The sequence below is a fragment of the Watersipora subatra genome, chromosome 3, assembly GCF_963576615.1.
Source record: "Watersipora subatra chromosome 3, tzWatSuba1.1, whole genome shotgun sequence".
In the NCBI taxonomy this organism is placed as follows: domain Eukaryota; kingdom Metazoa; phylum Bryozoa; class Gymnolaemata; order Cheilostomatida; family Watersiporidae; genus Watersipora; species Watersipora subatra.
This window is the reverse complement of record NC_088710.1, coordinates 26,941,728-26,958,522: the sequence shown is the minus strand read 5'-3', so window position 1 is coordinate 26,958,522 and position 16,795 is coordinate 26,941,728. Positions and strand designations below refer to the sequence as shown.

The 16,795-nt window shown below is 37.8% G+C and overlaps 2 protein-coding genes across 2 annotated transcripts in view; one reads left to right on the top strand and one right to left on the bottom strand.

Moving 5' to 3' along the window:
- LOC137389874 (uncharacterized) overlaps positions 1 to 16,795 on the top strand; it is a 549,220-nt gene that overhangs the window by 448,043 nt on the left and 84,382 nt on the right. The window lies entirely within an intron of this gene.
- Positions 8,927 to 16,795, bottom strand: part of LOC137392140 (uncharacterized) — a 74,274-nt gene continuing 66,405 nt past the window's right edge. Inside the window, exons 7-9 of the mRNA XM_068078767.1 lie at positions 13,810 to 13,960; positions 10,590 to 10,655; positions 8,927 to 8,989 (exon numbers count right to left, since the gene is read on the bottom strand). Of these exons, the coding sequence (XP_067934868.1) occupies positions 8,927 to 8,989; positions 10,590 to 10,655; positions 13,810 to 13,960 (280 nt within the window). The remainder of the gene's footprint in view (positions 8,990 to 10,589; positions 10,656 to 13,809; positions 13,961 to 16,795) is intronic.

Genomic DNA, 16,795 nt, shown 5'->3' with positions numbered 1-16,795 from the left:
AGCCAGATTAAAACCAAGGATTAACTCCTAAATAGTGCATTTTAAGATAAATGTCTAACCAGACTCCATAACATGTACAGTGGCCAGACAACAGCAACTTGCGTCATGCAGTATATCAAAATCCGCATCTGGTACCAATCTACACCAAAGTTTATAATTAGAGATTATGTATGATAAAATCTCTGCTGATGGAAAACAAAAAGATGTAGGCAGAAACATCCAAAAACTACAAGATTCACAACTGAAGACCTGACACATATAAATTTACTCCTGGACACTAAGGGTAACTTTTATTCAAAATAAAAAGACGAATATTCAATCATACTCTTCACTCTTTTAGCACAGCTTCCCCATAGCAGTCAGATGCATCAGTAGAAGAAGCCGAAGAATTCATTATCGAGAGAACAAGAGAGTCGGTTCATCTCAAGTTTCAGACATTTACTTTTCAACTCTTATAATTTAGTCTTAAGGTATAACTAGTATATCTGTGTCTGATTCTTAAAATAAACATAGGGTCATGAGAAATTATGGAACTGTAGTCTTAAATTGCAGTATTTGAAAAGGTCAACTGCAAAATCTTATGTACTTTAAGAAACAAGTTAAATCGATTAAAAGAGCCACTAATCAAGATCAGACCTTACCAAGGAGCTATTAGCGATAACTACTTACCGCAGCACATCTGTGGTCGATAAATAAACTAAGCCATTCACAAAACCTTGTAGGGAACTGGTACGATAATCCAGTTCTGTTGATAATATGCCCGTAACATTTATGTTGTGTTGTGACTTAATACTATTATTCTGAATAACTCATATATCTTAGTTTCATGTTTTGTAGAGCCTGGAGTGGGCCTTGTACATAAACTAACACAAATCTAAAGTCAGTCAACAGTTCTATTCATATTGTACAACGAATAACAAACATGGTGCCCCGAGTGAGGAGATACTACTACTGATGAGAAGTGACTGACAGTTGATGATTCGCAAATCTCAAAGCTTCTACCTATCTCAAATCACAACAACAACTTAACAATATGAGCATCAGTGTTGACTTTCTAGCTCCTAAGCCTATAGAAGATGGAGCAGACTTATCCAATCAGTGGAGCAGATTCAAAGATGAATTCGAGTTATTTCTCCCAGCAGCTGAGAAGACTAACTCAGATGACAAAGTTAAAGTTGCTCTTTTGTTGAGGTGCGTTGGACCAAGGGGAAGTGATATATTTAAAACATTCACTTTCCAGACTGGCAAGTCAAAATATGTTTATAAAGATGTGATGGAGAAATTTGATGCTTTTTGTAACCGTGGCACAAAGAAGCTTTTCAAGAGACATCAACTCCTTTCAATGAAGCAGAACACCCTGACGATAGATGAATATGTTACAGCTCTTCATAAAGTCGCGAGTGAATGTCAACTCAATACCATGTATGACGACTTCATGCTTCAAGTTCTGCTTCTGGGTATCAATGATGATCAACTGAGACGAAAATTATTCGATGACGCTGGAGGTGATACCGGACTTGGATTAGAGCAGGCTATAAAGAAATGCCGCATTGCAGAAAACTCGAAGAATGACATGGCAACTCTTCAGTCGGAGGAGGCCATTCAGGTAGTAACTACAAAGAAGAATGATGGTAAGAATGGTAACCAAGAAGGAACAAGGCCCACCCGGGTTGGTAAATCAAGCAACAGAAGTATGTGCAGAAATTGTGGCGCATCCCATCCTCCACGAAAATGTCCAGCATGGAGACAACAGTGCCATGGCTGCAAAAAGTACAACCACTATAAGATGCAATGTCAATCTAAACGACAAGTGAATCTTGTGGAGGATGAAGGATAAGGGTCAGAGGGCTCCCTATTATGCCTTCATGTTGTCCGGAGAGACAGGAAACTGCTTACATCTGTTGTCACCAAGGTGAATGGAAATAGAAAGCAGACCAGATTTCAGCTGGATACCAGAGCGTCCTGTAATATTTTGAATCACACAGATTACATAGATCTTGGAAAACCCAGTCTAGATGGCAACCGTAAACAGCTGAGACAGTTTGATGGTTCAACTACTAGGGCGTTAGGAGGATGTGAAGTGGAAGTCGCTGGTAAAACCTTCTATTTTCTGGTACACAAAACACGCAATCACAGCTTGCTGTCTCTAGATGCTTGCCTTGAGCTCGGGCTGATCTCAATCAAAGATGAATGGGTAACTCTTGTTAGTGGTGACAACTTTCAAGAAATCCTCAAAAGCTATCCAGATGTATTTGAAGGAATTGGTTGCTTGCCAGGAGAATACCAATTGAAGTTGACAAAGAAGCCATACCGAGACAGAGCCACAACCGAAAGACGCCACTTTCCATGATGACTGATCTGAAAGATAAATTAGATAGCTACACAGAGAAGGGTATTTTAGCTCCAGTTGACTACCCTACGCAATGGATTAGCAATAATGTATCTGTCAGAAAGCCGAATGGTTCACTACGTGTGTGCATTGACCCTTGTAACCTCAACAAGGTGATACAGAGGAACCATTTCCCCATGCCAGTTCTGGATGATGTTCTCAGCGATCTGGATGGCGCCAAGGTGTTTACCTTGTGTGATGCTAAAGATGATTTTCTCCAAGTAAAGTTGAGTGATGTATCTAGCGATTTGACAATCTTTTGGACTCCCTTTGGGAAATACAAATGGCTCCGAATGCCTTTCGGTTTGTCATCGAGTCCAGAGGAGTTCCAAAGACGACTCTCAGATGCTTTGAGTGGGTTAAAGGGAGTGAGAGTGGTAGCGGATGACATTTTAATCTATGGAAAAGGCGCAACATATGAAGAAGCTATGCTGGACCACAATGTAAATCTGGAGAAATTCCTTGCCTGCTCTAGGAGAGTAAACCTGAAACTCAACAGAGAGAAGTGCAAGTTTATGCTCGATTCACTACCATATATTGGCCACATAATAACACCGGAGGGCGTAAGACCAGACCCTGCTAAAATTCAAGCTATTACCAAGATGACCGCTCCCACCAACAGTGATGGGATGTGCAGATTCCTTGGTCATGTGAATTATTTGGCCAAGTTTGTTCCACACTGTTCTGCAGAATGTGAGCTATTGCGCAGACTAGTAGGGGTGTCAGATGGAGAGTTCAGATGGGGTGAAGATCAGCACTGTACCTTTGCAAAACTAAAATGTTTAATCATCGCAACTTCCTCTCTAAGATACTTTCAGGTGAACAAAGCAGTTGTAGTGCAAACAGATGGCAGCAAAGAGGGTCTTGGTGCAGTACTCTTACAAGATGGTCAACCGGTGTCTTATGCCTCTCAGAGTCTGACTGAGAGTGAACGAAATTATGCGCCCATAGAGCTAGAGCTGCTTGGCATTGTCTTTGGTATGCAAAAATTTGATCAGTATGTTTTTGGAAATCCTGATGTCACTGTGCACACAGATCACAGTCCACTGGAGTCAATATTTAGCAAACCACTTATTCAAGCACCAAAAAGACTGCAGTCGATGTTGTTGGTCCTTCAACGGTATCCTATGTCGGTAGTCTACAAGCCAGGAAAGGAACAGATTAGTGCAGATCTACTTTCAAGAGCTCCCACTGGCACACCTGAACAAGAATTCAATGAAGAACAAATTTTCACAGTCAACCAGCTGAGGTCATTCATGTCTGACCTGAATCCAGAAATCATAAAGAGACCTACCAGTCTCAGAGGCGACATATGTGAAAATACAACAGCAAACCAGGACTGATCCCATTCTGAGCCAGCTGAAAACAATGATTCTGTCAGGATGGACTGATAAATAAGTGATCTGCCGGAAGAGCTCCGGCCATACTACTCTTATCGAGATGAGTTGGCTGTACCTGATGGGGTCATCTATAAGGGTTCAAGACTTGTAGTTCCAGATATGATGAAACTGGATATTCTAGAGAAACTTCGTAGTAGCCATCAAGGTACCGCAGCAATAATCACGAGAGCCAGAAGTGTAGTGTTCTGGCCCCCGATGGCCAAGGACATAAGAATCAAAACGCATAAGTGCGTCACCTGTGCATTAAACTCTCCAGCACAAAACCTCATGAGACTCTAAAGAGTCATGACACACCTGCAAAGGTGTGGAGCAAGATTAGAATGGACATATTTACACATAAAGACAAGCATTATCTGATACTTGTTGACTACTACTCAGACTTCTTCGAGTGCGAGCCTCTCTCTGATCTGCAGTCAAGATCTGTTATTAAAGCTTGTAAGAAGGCGTTTGCTAGGTATGGAATTCCACATCAGATTCATTCTGACCATTGAACACAGTTTACCTCAGCAGAGTTCACCAACTTAGGCAAGATCTGGGGTTTCATACACACCACATCATCTCCCGGACACCAACAGTGTAACGGCAAAGCAGAGGCCGCCGTAAAAATAGTAAAGAGATTGATGAGGAGGGCAGATGATGTTTACCTGGCCCTGTTAGAGTATCGGAATACAACCACTGCTGGCATGTCTACCTCGCCTGCACAGAGAATGTTTGGTAAAGCTACACGCTCCATACTCCCTACAGCTTCTGACCCTGAGGCCGAGGTTCTGAAGCAGAAGGCAAATCAAAAAATGCAGACGCAGAAATACTATAATAAAGCAGCCAGAGATCTCTCTGAACTGGCTATTGGCTCTCCAGTGATGCTGAAAGATATTCAAGCACAAAAGACAAAGTGGTATCAGGGACGGATAGTGGAACAGCTATCAGACAGATCGTACCTGGTATCAAATAAAAACACAGGCAATGCAGTGAGAAGAAACAGAGTTGATCTAAGACCAATGGTATCTGGTCCTGACCATACCATCGAAGCTGAAGTCATTAACCCGCCTGAGCCTCAGGCAAATGATTATGTGCCACCTGATGTTGAAACGGCACCAATTAGCTGTGACCAGTCTGTAGCTACAGATGAAGCTATGTCAGCTCCATGGCAGAGAGCTCGACAAGTCAAACTACCAAGCAAATACAAGGATTATGAGATGTACTAGGTGACCAGGCTGACCCAGGAGGTGTCAGAACAGGCTGAGGGGGCCTGCGCCTCTGAGGCCTGATGGGACTAACACAATCTCTTTGATACTGGTCATGAGACGATAGATGACAAGAGACTTTACAAACTATATTGCTTTGACAATTAGTCAGATTCAGTTCATATTTCATTTATACACTAATACATACGAGCAACATTTGTGAGAAGCTATTACCACACATTTCTATTCATGTGCAATAGCATTTCTTCATCATACCTTTGTGGATACATACGATACATAATATGTGATATTCATGACTTGCTTTATCACATGCTTCTTTCCAAATATTGTAAAAGGTATGTTGATAATATGCCCGTGACATTTATGTTGTGTTGTGACTTAATACTTTTATTCTGAATAACTCATATATCTTAGTTTCATGTTTTGTAGAGCCTGGAGTGGGCCTTGTACATAAACTAACACAAATCTAAAGTCAGTCAACAGTTATATTCATACTGTACAACGAATAACAAACAAGTTCTATCAATCGTTAATACAACAATACTGCTAAAAAAACGAGTGAATTGTTGCACCTCAAACTGTAGGAAAGGCTTCCTAAATATTTGTTTGTTTTTAGAAGCAAGCATGTCTTTGAGAATCTTCAACGATCAACTAGCGCTTTAAAGTGCTGCCATTGCACAAAAATTATTTAGGCAAGTCAATCCAAACCTCATTTAAAACAAGTCTAGATAGGGGCGTTTTCTGAGATTACGATTACGGTATGAGACTGGACAAGACGTCATAGTTAGCTAGCCGTGGCAGCGGAAATGCTACGCCTCCCAATGATGACATATTAATGAGACACTTACTTTCACCCTCCAAAAACCTACCTCAATAAGTAGCTAGGGTTATTTAAATACAACGATTCCACTTTTCTATTCTTTACTTTGTTGGTGACTTCCTATATTGGTGAATGTATTGGGAGTTTTCCTTTCCGAGATGTTTGAAAAGATAACTCCAGAATTGTATATCAAATACTTGGTAAATCCGTTTTTGAATAAATAAGTTGCAAACATTTTGAGAATTACTTTGACCTTATAAGTTGGAGATGTTTTTACTTTTTTTGCTTTGGCTTCATTGGCAGATTTGCAGCAGAAATAACAATCAAGACCTTAATTTAATAATTGATGAGTTGAAATGTTAATTTTACAATTTTAACGGTATGATAGAAAATTATTGCTTTTATTGCTGGTGGTACATCTTGCAAATTGATGAATTTGCTAAATCAAACTGCGTTCTTCTCTTTGGCTGTGATTTTAAAAGTGCAAAATTAAACACTGTAGGAACTGCATCTTTCTTCAAGATATTTACGCCTCTCACTTTTGAATAGCGGTTATCAATAAAGTACGCCTGAAATAAAAATCAAATCAGAGATATACATATTAATTAATATTAACAGAAGTAATACTAACGTCTTTTCATTACAATCGACCTACCTATAAAAGTATGCGCAATGTGCTGAAAATATAGCACTACACAAAAATGATAAACCCAACCAACCCACAAGCAAACAACCAGTTGAACTGGCACAATGGGCCATAACATGAGTTGTCTACAAAGACTAAGATTTTCTTCAAACGTGAATTCTTAGTCCTGTAAAAGATTCTCGTGCACTAAGCAACAGCTTCTACTTTTAATAGCAGAATTATTATTAAGACTCATTAAAAAGGTGGTCGTTTGTACTTAGTACTATATACTAAGCTTAGTCTTGTTATAAAATGTTACAACTTACTGAGCATAAACATGATGAGCTGATGGGCTGCCAGTTTGTTTCCTTTACTAGAGTCGAAAGAGGAGATACGTTTCATATTTGCCAGCCATTGATTCCGTAGTAAGTCAGTCTTTGGAAACTGATGGAAAGTAAACCCTATTAGTGCAAAGAGGTTCTGTTCAACTGCTTAAAGAGTTTAAAGAGAGCATTTTAAGAGAGTTTAAACTTTAAAGTTTACAGAGAGCAGCCTTTCATGGCTTTAAAAAAACTGACACAACATTTTAAGTAAGGCTATGTTAAAATAAATAATAATTTGAAACTTGCTGATGCACAACCACCCTTTGGAAGAAAATTTTTTTGGCTGGTAGTGCAGGCATGATTTATTATTAAACTCTCTCCCTTTTTTCGCTGACCTTGAAGATTGAATTTTGAAAGGTAATGTGAGACCATTTATTTCATTCATTTGATCTTTATATTTGTGAAGGCCATTTATTTGCCTTTTGCACAAATTATTTTCTACATCTTCATCAAAACAAACATTAGTGTACAAAACAATGATTTCTTCCACAAATAAAAATTTATCTGCTCATAGGTTCAGGTTTGACTGGTCTTTTTATCTCGTGAGAATTAATATTTATAGTAGGTAATTTTAACAAATTGTTATTTCACTTTCCAAGTTAGACAGCGTAACTTACCTACCAGTGGATGCGCTGTAGAGTTGCTGGGTTGGTGTGAGCTTGACGATGCCTCTCATCATCACTCGTGACAGTTGCGTAACTTTCTACCATCTGTTGTTGGTGTAGCCATAGTTACTAATGTTCGTATGATAAACTATCGTGTTATATATGCGTCCCCTATGCATTGTATGGGCTTCGAAGCTTTGTGTGACTCGCTGGGTACCGGATTAAGATGTCGCATGATGCAAAGGCTATATATACAGAATTATCAAGCCTCCAGGTCTTCTTGACTTTTTCTTATTAGTAACTGACCTGTAGAATCTAACATGGTGTTTAGGCAGAAAACATTTATGCCGGATTTATCATATGGTACAAGACCCACAATGAAGATGTCAGGTTGTTAGCCTGTAGAACAACTCCATTGCCGTGAGGATATTCCCCTAGTAAACTCATGTTTGACCGACCAATAAGGTCAGCCTTATGAGAGGGATGTAGACGATTGTCAGTTCAAAGATACCAGAGAACACATGAAAGTAAATTTGATTGTATTAGGAAGTATAGGGCAAAACAACTCCTGAAAATTTTACTGGGGCAGGTTGTACACGTTGGGGCTCCTACTGACATTGGAACTGAGAATACCGTGCTGAATAAGAATACCTCTCCTTATAGTTACTATGTTAGGGTGGAGCGAGATCCAGATAAACAAAAGAAACTTTTTTGAGTTATTACCCTGATTTGTCTGGTGGCTGTGACATGGATGGAGGATGGAGGACCAGGCGCCAGCTACTCTCAGAGGTACCAGAACTAAAACCTTTCTTTCGAGACACAAACAACAGGTTGAGAATGTGATGCCACTCAGGAACGTGGAGCCAGTAATGGACAAGTAATCCAGGCATGAGCAACAGGTTGGGAATGTTATACCAACAAGAAATGGGATGCAAGTAGAAGGCAAGCAACCCATAAGCGATCAAGGTACAAGGAATGTTCGGGTGACAAGATATGGCAGAGTTAGCAAACCACCCAATATGGGGACTATGAGGTTTATTGATGTCCATTTGTAGTTTCAGATACAGACCAATGTCAAGTTCTAGTTCTGGTGCGTACAATGGCTCAGGAAGGGATCTGGATCCAGAAAATTATATGATTATTATGATTAACATTGAATAGGTGTGTATTCTCGATGTGGTATTATTCGGTGTGTCATATGAAAAAGAGGCTGGAAACCCTGTTGTGCCCAGTTTGTTAACATGTGTATACATATAATGGCAGGCCGTAATTCAAACAGAACATTAGATTAGACATACACTCATCAAATACACCGGAATTATTGAGGGCTATAAATCCCAAAAAATTACATAATTAAATACAAACGACTGTTTGACAATTTTTCTAAAATCAAAAAGTTAAAATTTATAGAAAACCTCCACTGTTTGTAAAAAGCACCATATTGATTGTAAAATTGTTGAAATATGAATATACATGTAACTACTTGAGCAAGAAATGAGCTAGGAGATGGTGCTTGTCTGGTTGATGGCATTGATAAGCCTGATCACCTCATCATCTTTGTTCTGTAACAAAATCTATAAGAGTGGCAGATGATGACAAGTGGCAGTTGATGACAAGTGGCCGTTGATGACAAGTGGCAAATGATAACAAGTGGCGGTTGATGACAAATGGCAGGAGGCACAGTTAAGAAGTAAGTTACAACTGAAAGACACAGAGTAAATAAAATTTAGAAAACTAGCTAGTAAGATGTAATGTTCATCATTTTTCAGTAGCTAATGAATTAACTTACAAAACATAATCAGTGCATGTAAAAACCTAAGGAGCTCAAGGTTCAAGCTTGAGGTGTAAAATCTGTTTAATGATATCATAAATAATTTCCTTACAAAATTGTCATGCAGAAAACAAGATTTATGTCGCAATTAAACCAATCCAAGTGACAATTATCAAATGAGAACCATGACTAAATACTTTGTTAGCCGCAGTACTTGACGGTGAAGTACGTAGTACTTTGTTAGTTGCAGTACTTGAAGGTGAAGTACGTAGTACTTTGTTAGTTGTAGCACTTGATGGTGAAGTACGTAGTACTTTGTTAGTTGTAGTACCTGATGGTGATGTAGGTAGTACTTTGTTGGCTGTAGCACTTAATGGTGAAGTATGAAGTACTCAGTTGTAATACTTGATGGTGAAGTATGCAGTACTTTGTCAGTTTTAGTACTTGACGGTAAAGTATGCAGTACTTTGTTAGTTGCAGTACTTGATGGTGAAGTACGTAGTACTGTTAGTTGTAGTACCTGATGGTGATGTATGTAGTACTTTGTTGGCTGTAGTACTTAATGGTGAAGTATGTAGTACTCAGTTAGTTGTAGTACTTGATGGTGAAGTATGCAGTACTTTGTCAGTTTTAGTACTTGACGGTAAAGTATGCAGTACTTTGTTAGTTGTAGTACTTGATGGTGAAGTACGTAGTACTTTGTTAGTTGTAGTACCTGATGGTGATGCATGTAGTACTTTGTTGGCTGTAGTATTTAATGGTGAAGTATGTAGTATTCAGTTAGTTGTAGAACTTGATGGTGAAGTATGCAGTACTTTGTCAGTTTTAGTACTTGACGGTAAAGTATGCAGTACTTTGTTAGTTGTAGTACTTGATGGTGAAGTATGTAGTACTTTGTTAGTTGTAGTACTTGATGGTGAAGTACGTAGTACTTTGTTGGCTGTAGTACTTGATGGTGAAGTATGTAGTACTCAGTTAGTTGCAGTACTTGATGGTGAAGTATGCAGCATTTTATTAGTTGTAGTACTTGATGATGAAGTACATAGTACTTAGTTAGTTGTAGTACTTGATGGTGAAGTACGTAGCTCTTAGTTAATTGTGGTGATCCGACGGCCAGCATGTTTCCAGATTAAAATAGACAAAACTTTATTGCGGTTCAAACACCTGGGTGAAAAATACATGTGAAATGTGTTTTAACTGCGATCAAGTTTTGTTGATTTTAATCTTGAAACATCCTGGCAGTCGGATCACCTCAAACATTGAAAACCATAGCAAATGGTAAAAATACTGACACTTTCCGATAAAATATATTAAAATTTTGTGAAAGTTCATATTTAATTAAATAATTATTAAGTGAAATGAGCAGATAATAAGCAATAAATATTTCTTACCGTCCAAATAATGACTAGAAAATCATCTGAGTAAGTTATAAGTCCATGGCAGCACAGCTCCACACCCTATGAGAAAAAAATGAAATTGTCGATTACACGATAACAAAAAAGGAAAGAAGACAACTCTTGGATGAACAGCTGACAATTTCAGATAACGTAAAACATTTATGCAAAGTTTTTGCTTCATACTTCGTAAAAATTCCATATCACATGACCTGTTAAGTCGGCAAAATTTTTCACCAAAATATTGCTTTCTTTCGTTCCGCACTTGAGAGAAAGAAAACAACGATGTCTCTATTATATATATACAAGTGCCATAGCTGTCTGGTCCATCAGATGGTCGATAAAGCACAGGGAATCAGTAGGCGTATATAATCTTATAATCTTCAGCAATAATTGAGACGATCGATCGATGCAGATGTTAGAGTGTCGCACTACTAATCCTATCACGAGTTGGAGAATCGGCAAAAGTTATCTTGTAGCATAACCTTAAACCCTGGTGACGAATAGACAGACGGACAGATAGTCACTGCTCTATTTAGAGTGAAATATATTTTTGTTTTGCTTTAGTGTAGACGCATAAAATATTTTTCTTATTTTTCTATTGCAGGATAAACTTCGCAGTCTGCAAAAAAAAATGAACAAGTTGTTATAAATTGGCATTGTAGGTGTGCACTCCTTTTAACTTACTGTCAAATTACCGCAATATTGGAGCAAAAACTGAGCAAAATTGATGAAATAAAAATAAGAAAAGTTGTCGACACGAACTGAAAATACTACAGTTACAGTAGTCAATAAATTTAAAAATTAAGGTAGTTTTTTGCATTCATGAAAGATCAAATCACTTTGTAACGATCCTAGAATGAATTAGGTAGGTAATTCACATGTATTTTAATGTAATTGTAACATAAACTGCCTTTAATGTAAAACTTTCTGGAACAGATTATTTACGTTGTAGGAGCCTCTACTGTACCTTAATCACTGTGCCCAAATGCTACTTCTACAGCCCAAATCACACTTATACAACTCATATCGTACAATTTATATCTTACTCCTACAATTTATATCATACCCTTTCAACGCATATCCTCCTCTTACAACTCATACCCTACCCTTGCAACTCGTGTCATACCCTTGCAACTCATATCAAATCGTTGCAACTCACATGATACCCTTGCAACTCATACCGTACCCTTGCAATTCATATGATACCCTTGCAACTCATATCACACCCTTGCAACTCATATCATACCCTTTCAACTCATATTATACTTATTCAACTCCTATCATACCCTTGCATCTCATATCATACCCTTGCAACTCATATCATACCCTTGCAACCCATATCATACCCTTGCAACTCATACCATACCCTTGCAACCCATATCATACCCTTGCAACTCATACCCTTGCAACTCATATCATACCCTTGCAACTCCTACGATACCCTTGCAACTCATACGATACCCTTGCAACTCATATGATACCCTTGCAACTCATATCATACCCTTTCAACTCATAACATACCCTTGCAACTCATATCATACCTCTCGTTTCACTCATATCATACCCTTGCAACTCATATCATACCCTTGCAACTCATATTATACCCTTGCAACTCATATCATACCATTGTAACTCATATCATACCTTAGCAACTCATATCATACCCTTGCAACTCAAATCATACTCTCACAGCGAATACCCTACCCACACAACCCAGCAGCAAACAACAGTCCAAGAATCAATGATTTGCAACACAGAAGGGTCTACCATATGTCTGAATGGATTAACAATCAACGAACATCAAAACCTCTATTTGAACGCCGGCTTTCTTCAAACGCTACCTTTACTAGAACCCCACTAAAGGAGAAAGGTTAAAAATAGAGCGTCATCTTTAAATAGAGCGCTACCTCGATTTGACTGCCACTTTGAAATTTTGTGATCTTCACAAACCCATAGTAAAAAGTCATCAGTAAAAAATGTCCACAAAATCACCTCAATAGAGTGACACCAATAACAATTAACTATTTTGTTTTTGCTGTAGTGCATGATTTTAGTCACGGTGGATCTGAGAAGATCAATTATCACAATCAACAGAGCCGCACTCTGATTCGAAATCATTATGGTCTAAATCTGAGATATTGTTTCAAATTCATCCATAATGTGGTTTATAATCTGACTTGAAGACTTTTGATGAATTATGAGAATACTCTTCAGGAACACCGTAATTGTAGCCATTGTTATGGCGTATTCTAACATTAAAACATTAAAAACGTTTAAATTCTTTTAATTTTATGTCCAGTTGCTAACTCTAAAGCTTTAGTATTTTCTTTAAAACTTTGAAAGCACCATGAAAAATAATTGATAACTGTATCCGGCTTATATTTTTGTACTTAAAGCAATTCCTTGTTTAACTCAGTCTGGAACTTCGATGTTTATGGTTTAGCAAAAATGCTGAGGCCGATGGGATTAATGTCACTCCGCCTGAAGGAATGTGCAAAATATAGGTTACATTAGCATCGCTTCACCTGTAGAAGGGTTAAACTGGTCTTACCAAAACTCTGACTAGCTAGTCGAAAAATACATCACCACCCTCTAATTGAACATCACCTGGAATAAATCGCCACTATAGAAGAATGGTTGCAAAATAAAGAGCCACAGCGTTCAAATAGAGGTTTTACGGTATCTTAAAAAAGCTGCAGTTCAATTCCTATCACTAATATTTAGACCTGTAATCAGTATCCATCAAAACATTGACTTCAGTAACTATATCTCAGAATTGCTTGGTACTAATGACCAGAAGTATTCTAAATGCTAAGAAACACACTGCGTGTTACAGGTTGTGGCTATAAGAAACACACTGCGTGTTAAAGGTTGTGGCTATAAGAAACACACTGCGTGTTACAGGTTGTGGCTATAAGAAACACACTGCATGTTAAAGGTTGTGGCTATAAGAAACACACTGCGTGTTACAGGTTGTGGCTATAAGAAACACACTGCGTGTTAAAGGTTGTGGTTATAAGAAACACACTGCATGTTACAGGTTGTGGTTATAAGAAACACACTGCATGTTAAAGGTTGTGGCTATAAGAAACACACTGCATGTTAAAGGTTGTGGCTATAAGAAACACACTGCGTGTTACAGGTTGTGGCCAATGAAAATTACTAACACTTACAGACAGATGACATTAATAATTAATCTAATACCAACACCCACCCTAACCGTGGAAGTGTGAGCTAGAAGAGCTCCCTCACAGTGGAGAGTACATAGTGATTCATTTGATCTGTTTCTACCCTCTTCCTCCAGAACTTTCACATCCCATGTGAGCAGCTTGCAGCTGCCTTTATTCTGTGTGATCAGCAAGTGACTATAAAAACACCAAGATAGCATATTGAACATTAGGACTGTTTAGGTCTGGCCCATGCTCAGGCAACTGAGCTTTGGCATGGTGTCAGAATTAAACATGACTCTAGAGATGCTGATGACTGTGCTGAGCACTTACCATAAATCCCCGTATATAAGCTGACCTTAAAAACAGCCCTGAAAGAGGGAACTTATAAGAATTTGCAGATGAGCCGATCATATAAATCGTAACACGCCGTATGTACCTATCAAAGCATAAAAGTTGCGGAAATGGACTTTTGTAGGCTTAGTACAAAATGTTTCTGATTGGTGAGTGGTGGTATAATTAGCCTATCATGCCTTCGCTTAATTGAAAGAAAACAATCATCTTTTTGCATTTAGCCAATGAAAAACATGTTTGCTTCTAACGTTGACTTTAGTTTCACTTTTCAAAAACACAATTTTATAGCTATTTGTTCTTTGTGATGATCAGAAGCATTACCACTATAAAGGTTTCACAAACTGTAGATCAATGGACTTCTGATGATCATCTATTGGACAATAACAGTAGCGACAGTGAGTATTTATTTTAACAGTAATAATAATGCCATAAGCTACTAACCTATAGTAATAGCGGTAACTCGTGTGACCCGGAACATGCTCAACTTGTCAACCATAGTAGTATGAAGAGAACATGAACGTGTCTGAACTCATTCTGTAGCACATTTTTTACCTTTTTATGACATCAGATGATGTAAAATTTTATGCTAATTAATATGGTCAAATGTAATGACTACTTATATGCTTCAATGTCAAATATTTGGTTTTTCCGAATAGTTAATTTTCTCCGTAAAACATTTATTTGATAGCGAAAGTGTCAATGATAGAGGTAATTATTATTGAAGAAGCAGTGTAAGACATTATTTTCCTTTCATGGGTAAATCAGACAATTCCCTGGTAAGATCTGTGCTAGTGATACTATCAATGCAATGCTAGCGATTATTTGTATGACCAACCAGGAATTTTATTGTCATCATAGCCTACTATTACCAAACAAGTGCTACCTCGTGCTACCTTTAGGTGTGATGATTATAGATGAGACATATTTAATTAATAAAGCTAAATGTTACAACCACTCAACAAAGATTAGATTACTTTAACCATGAAACTTTAATAACAGTCTTTTGTCCAAAGCTGACGATGCCACAAAATGTATTTTCCAAACGCTTTGATACACACAGCCGAGGATAAAACTGAGTCGCTGACGTTCGTTAACAGGAAGCAACCTCATTAAATGAGTTTTGTAAAATTAGAATTTGTTTTTTCATATAAAATAAGATTTTAGGCTAGACGATCTTTTGATAAGTCTTTACAATGATGGTTAAATTACACTTCAATTTTTAAGTTAATCATCTGGTCCCGATTGAAATCTTTTTCATAAAAAAGAGACATTCAAAACGTATCTTCATATGGGGTAAGCATCTAAGAACTACTTGGAGTCAAACTTTGTTCATAATTTTATCAGCTAGTGAAATGACTAAAAAGGTTACATTTTACCAGAAGCTAGTTACTGTTACAGCTAGGTTTAACATCAAATTTAGTCATAGCAGAATGCAGTTGCACTCAAACAAGTCGTAAACTATCAATACGGAATTCTAACTGTAGTTTAGATGGTTATTAAATGTAGGAAGCACATTTGTCCTGCATCCATTTAAACTAATTATTCACTGATGTGATGTACATGTAGGTATGTCAATTAAAATTTGATCTGTTATATTTGATTTTCAGGATAGCAAATGAACATTTTATAAGAGTTAGAAATGTGTTAGAAAACTAGAGCATGAGGTTTAGATAATTTGGTGCAGTGAATCGCTTGATAAGCCGTAAAATAACCAGCAGCCTCTAAAAGTGGTCAAAAACAAATTTAATCTCACACTATAGCAAAAGAACTGACCAAATATCTGGCAGCAAAAGAGATTAAAATGTTTCAAAGTAAGCATATGTGTAAACTAGTATGATTCAGGCAGAAGGTAAACTCTCAGATCTCCAACGAAATAAAACAATGTTAAATCAAGTTACACACTATGGGTGTACTGCAGCATGTAAGTTACATACTATGGGTGTACTGTAGCATGTAAGTTACATACTATGGGTGTACTGTAGCATGTAAGTTACATACTATGGGTGTACTGTAGCATACTAAGTTACATACTATGGGTGCACTGTATGATGTAAGTTACATACTATGGGTGTACTGTAGCATGTATGTTACACACTATGGGTGTACTGCAGCATGTAAGTTACATACTATGGGTGTACTGTAGCATGTAAGTTACATACTATGGGTGTACTGTAGCATTTAAGTTACATACTATGGGTGTACTGTATGATGTAAGTTACATACTATGGGTGTACTGTAGCATGTATGTTACACACTATGGGTGTACTGCAGCATGTAAGTTACACACTATGGGTGTACTGCAGCATGTAAGTTACATACTTTGGGTGTACTGCAGCATGTAAGTTACATGGTATGGGTGTACTGCAGCATGTAAGTTACATACTATGGGTGTACTGTAGCATGTAAGTTACATACTATGGGTGTACTGCAGCATGTAAGTTACATACTATGGGTGTACTGTAGCATGTAAGTTACATACTATGGGTGTACTGCAGTATGTAAGTTACGTACTATGGGTGTACTGTAGCATGTAAGTTACATACTATGGGTGTACTGTAGCATGTGAGTTACATACTACGGGTGTACTGCAGCATGTAAGTTACACACTATGGGTGTACTGTAGCATGTAAGTTACATACTACGGGTATACTGCAGCATGTAAGTTACATACTACGGGTG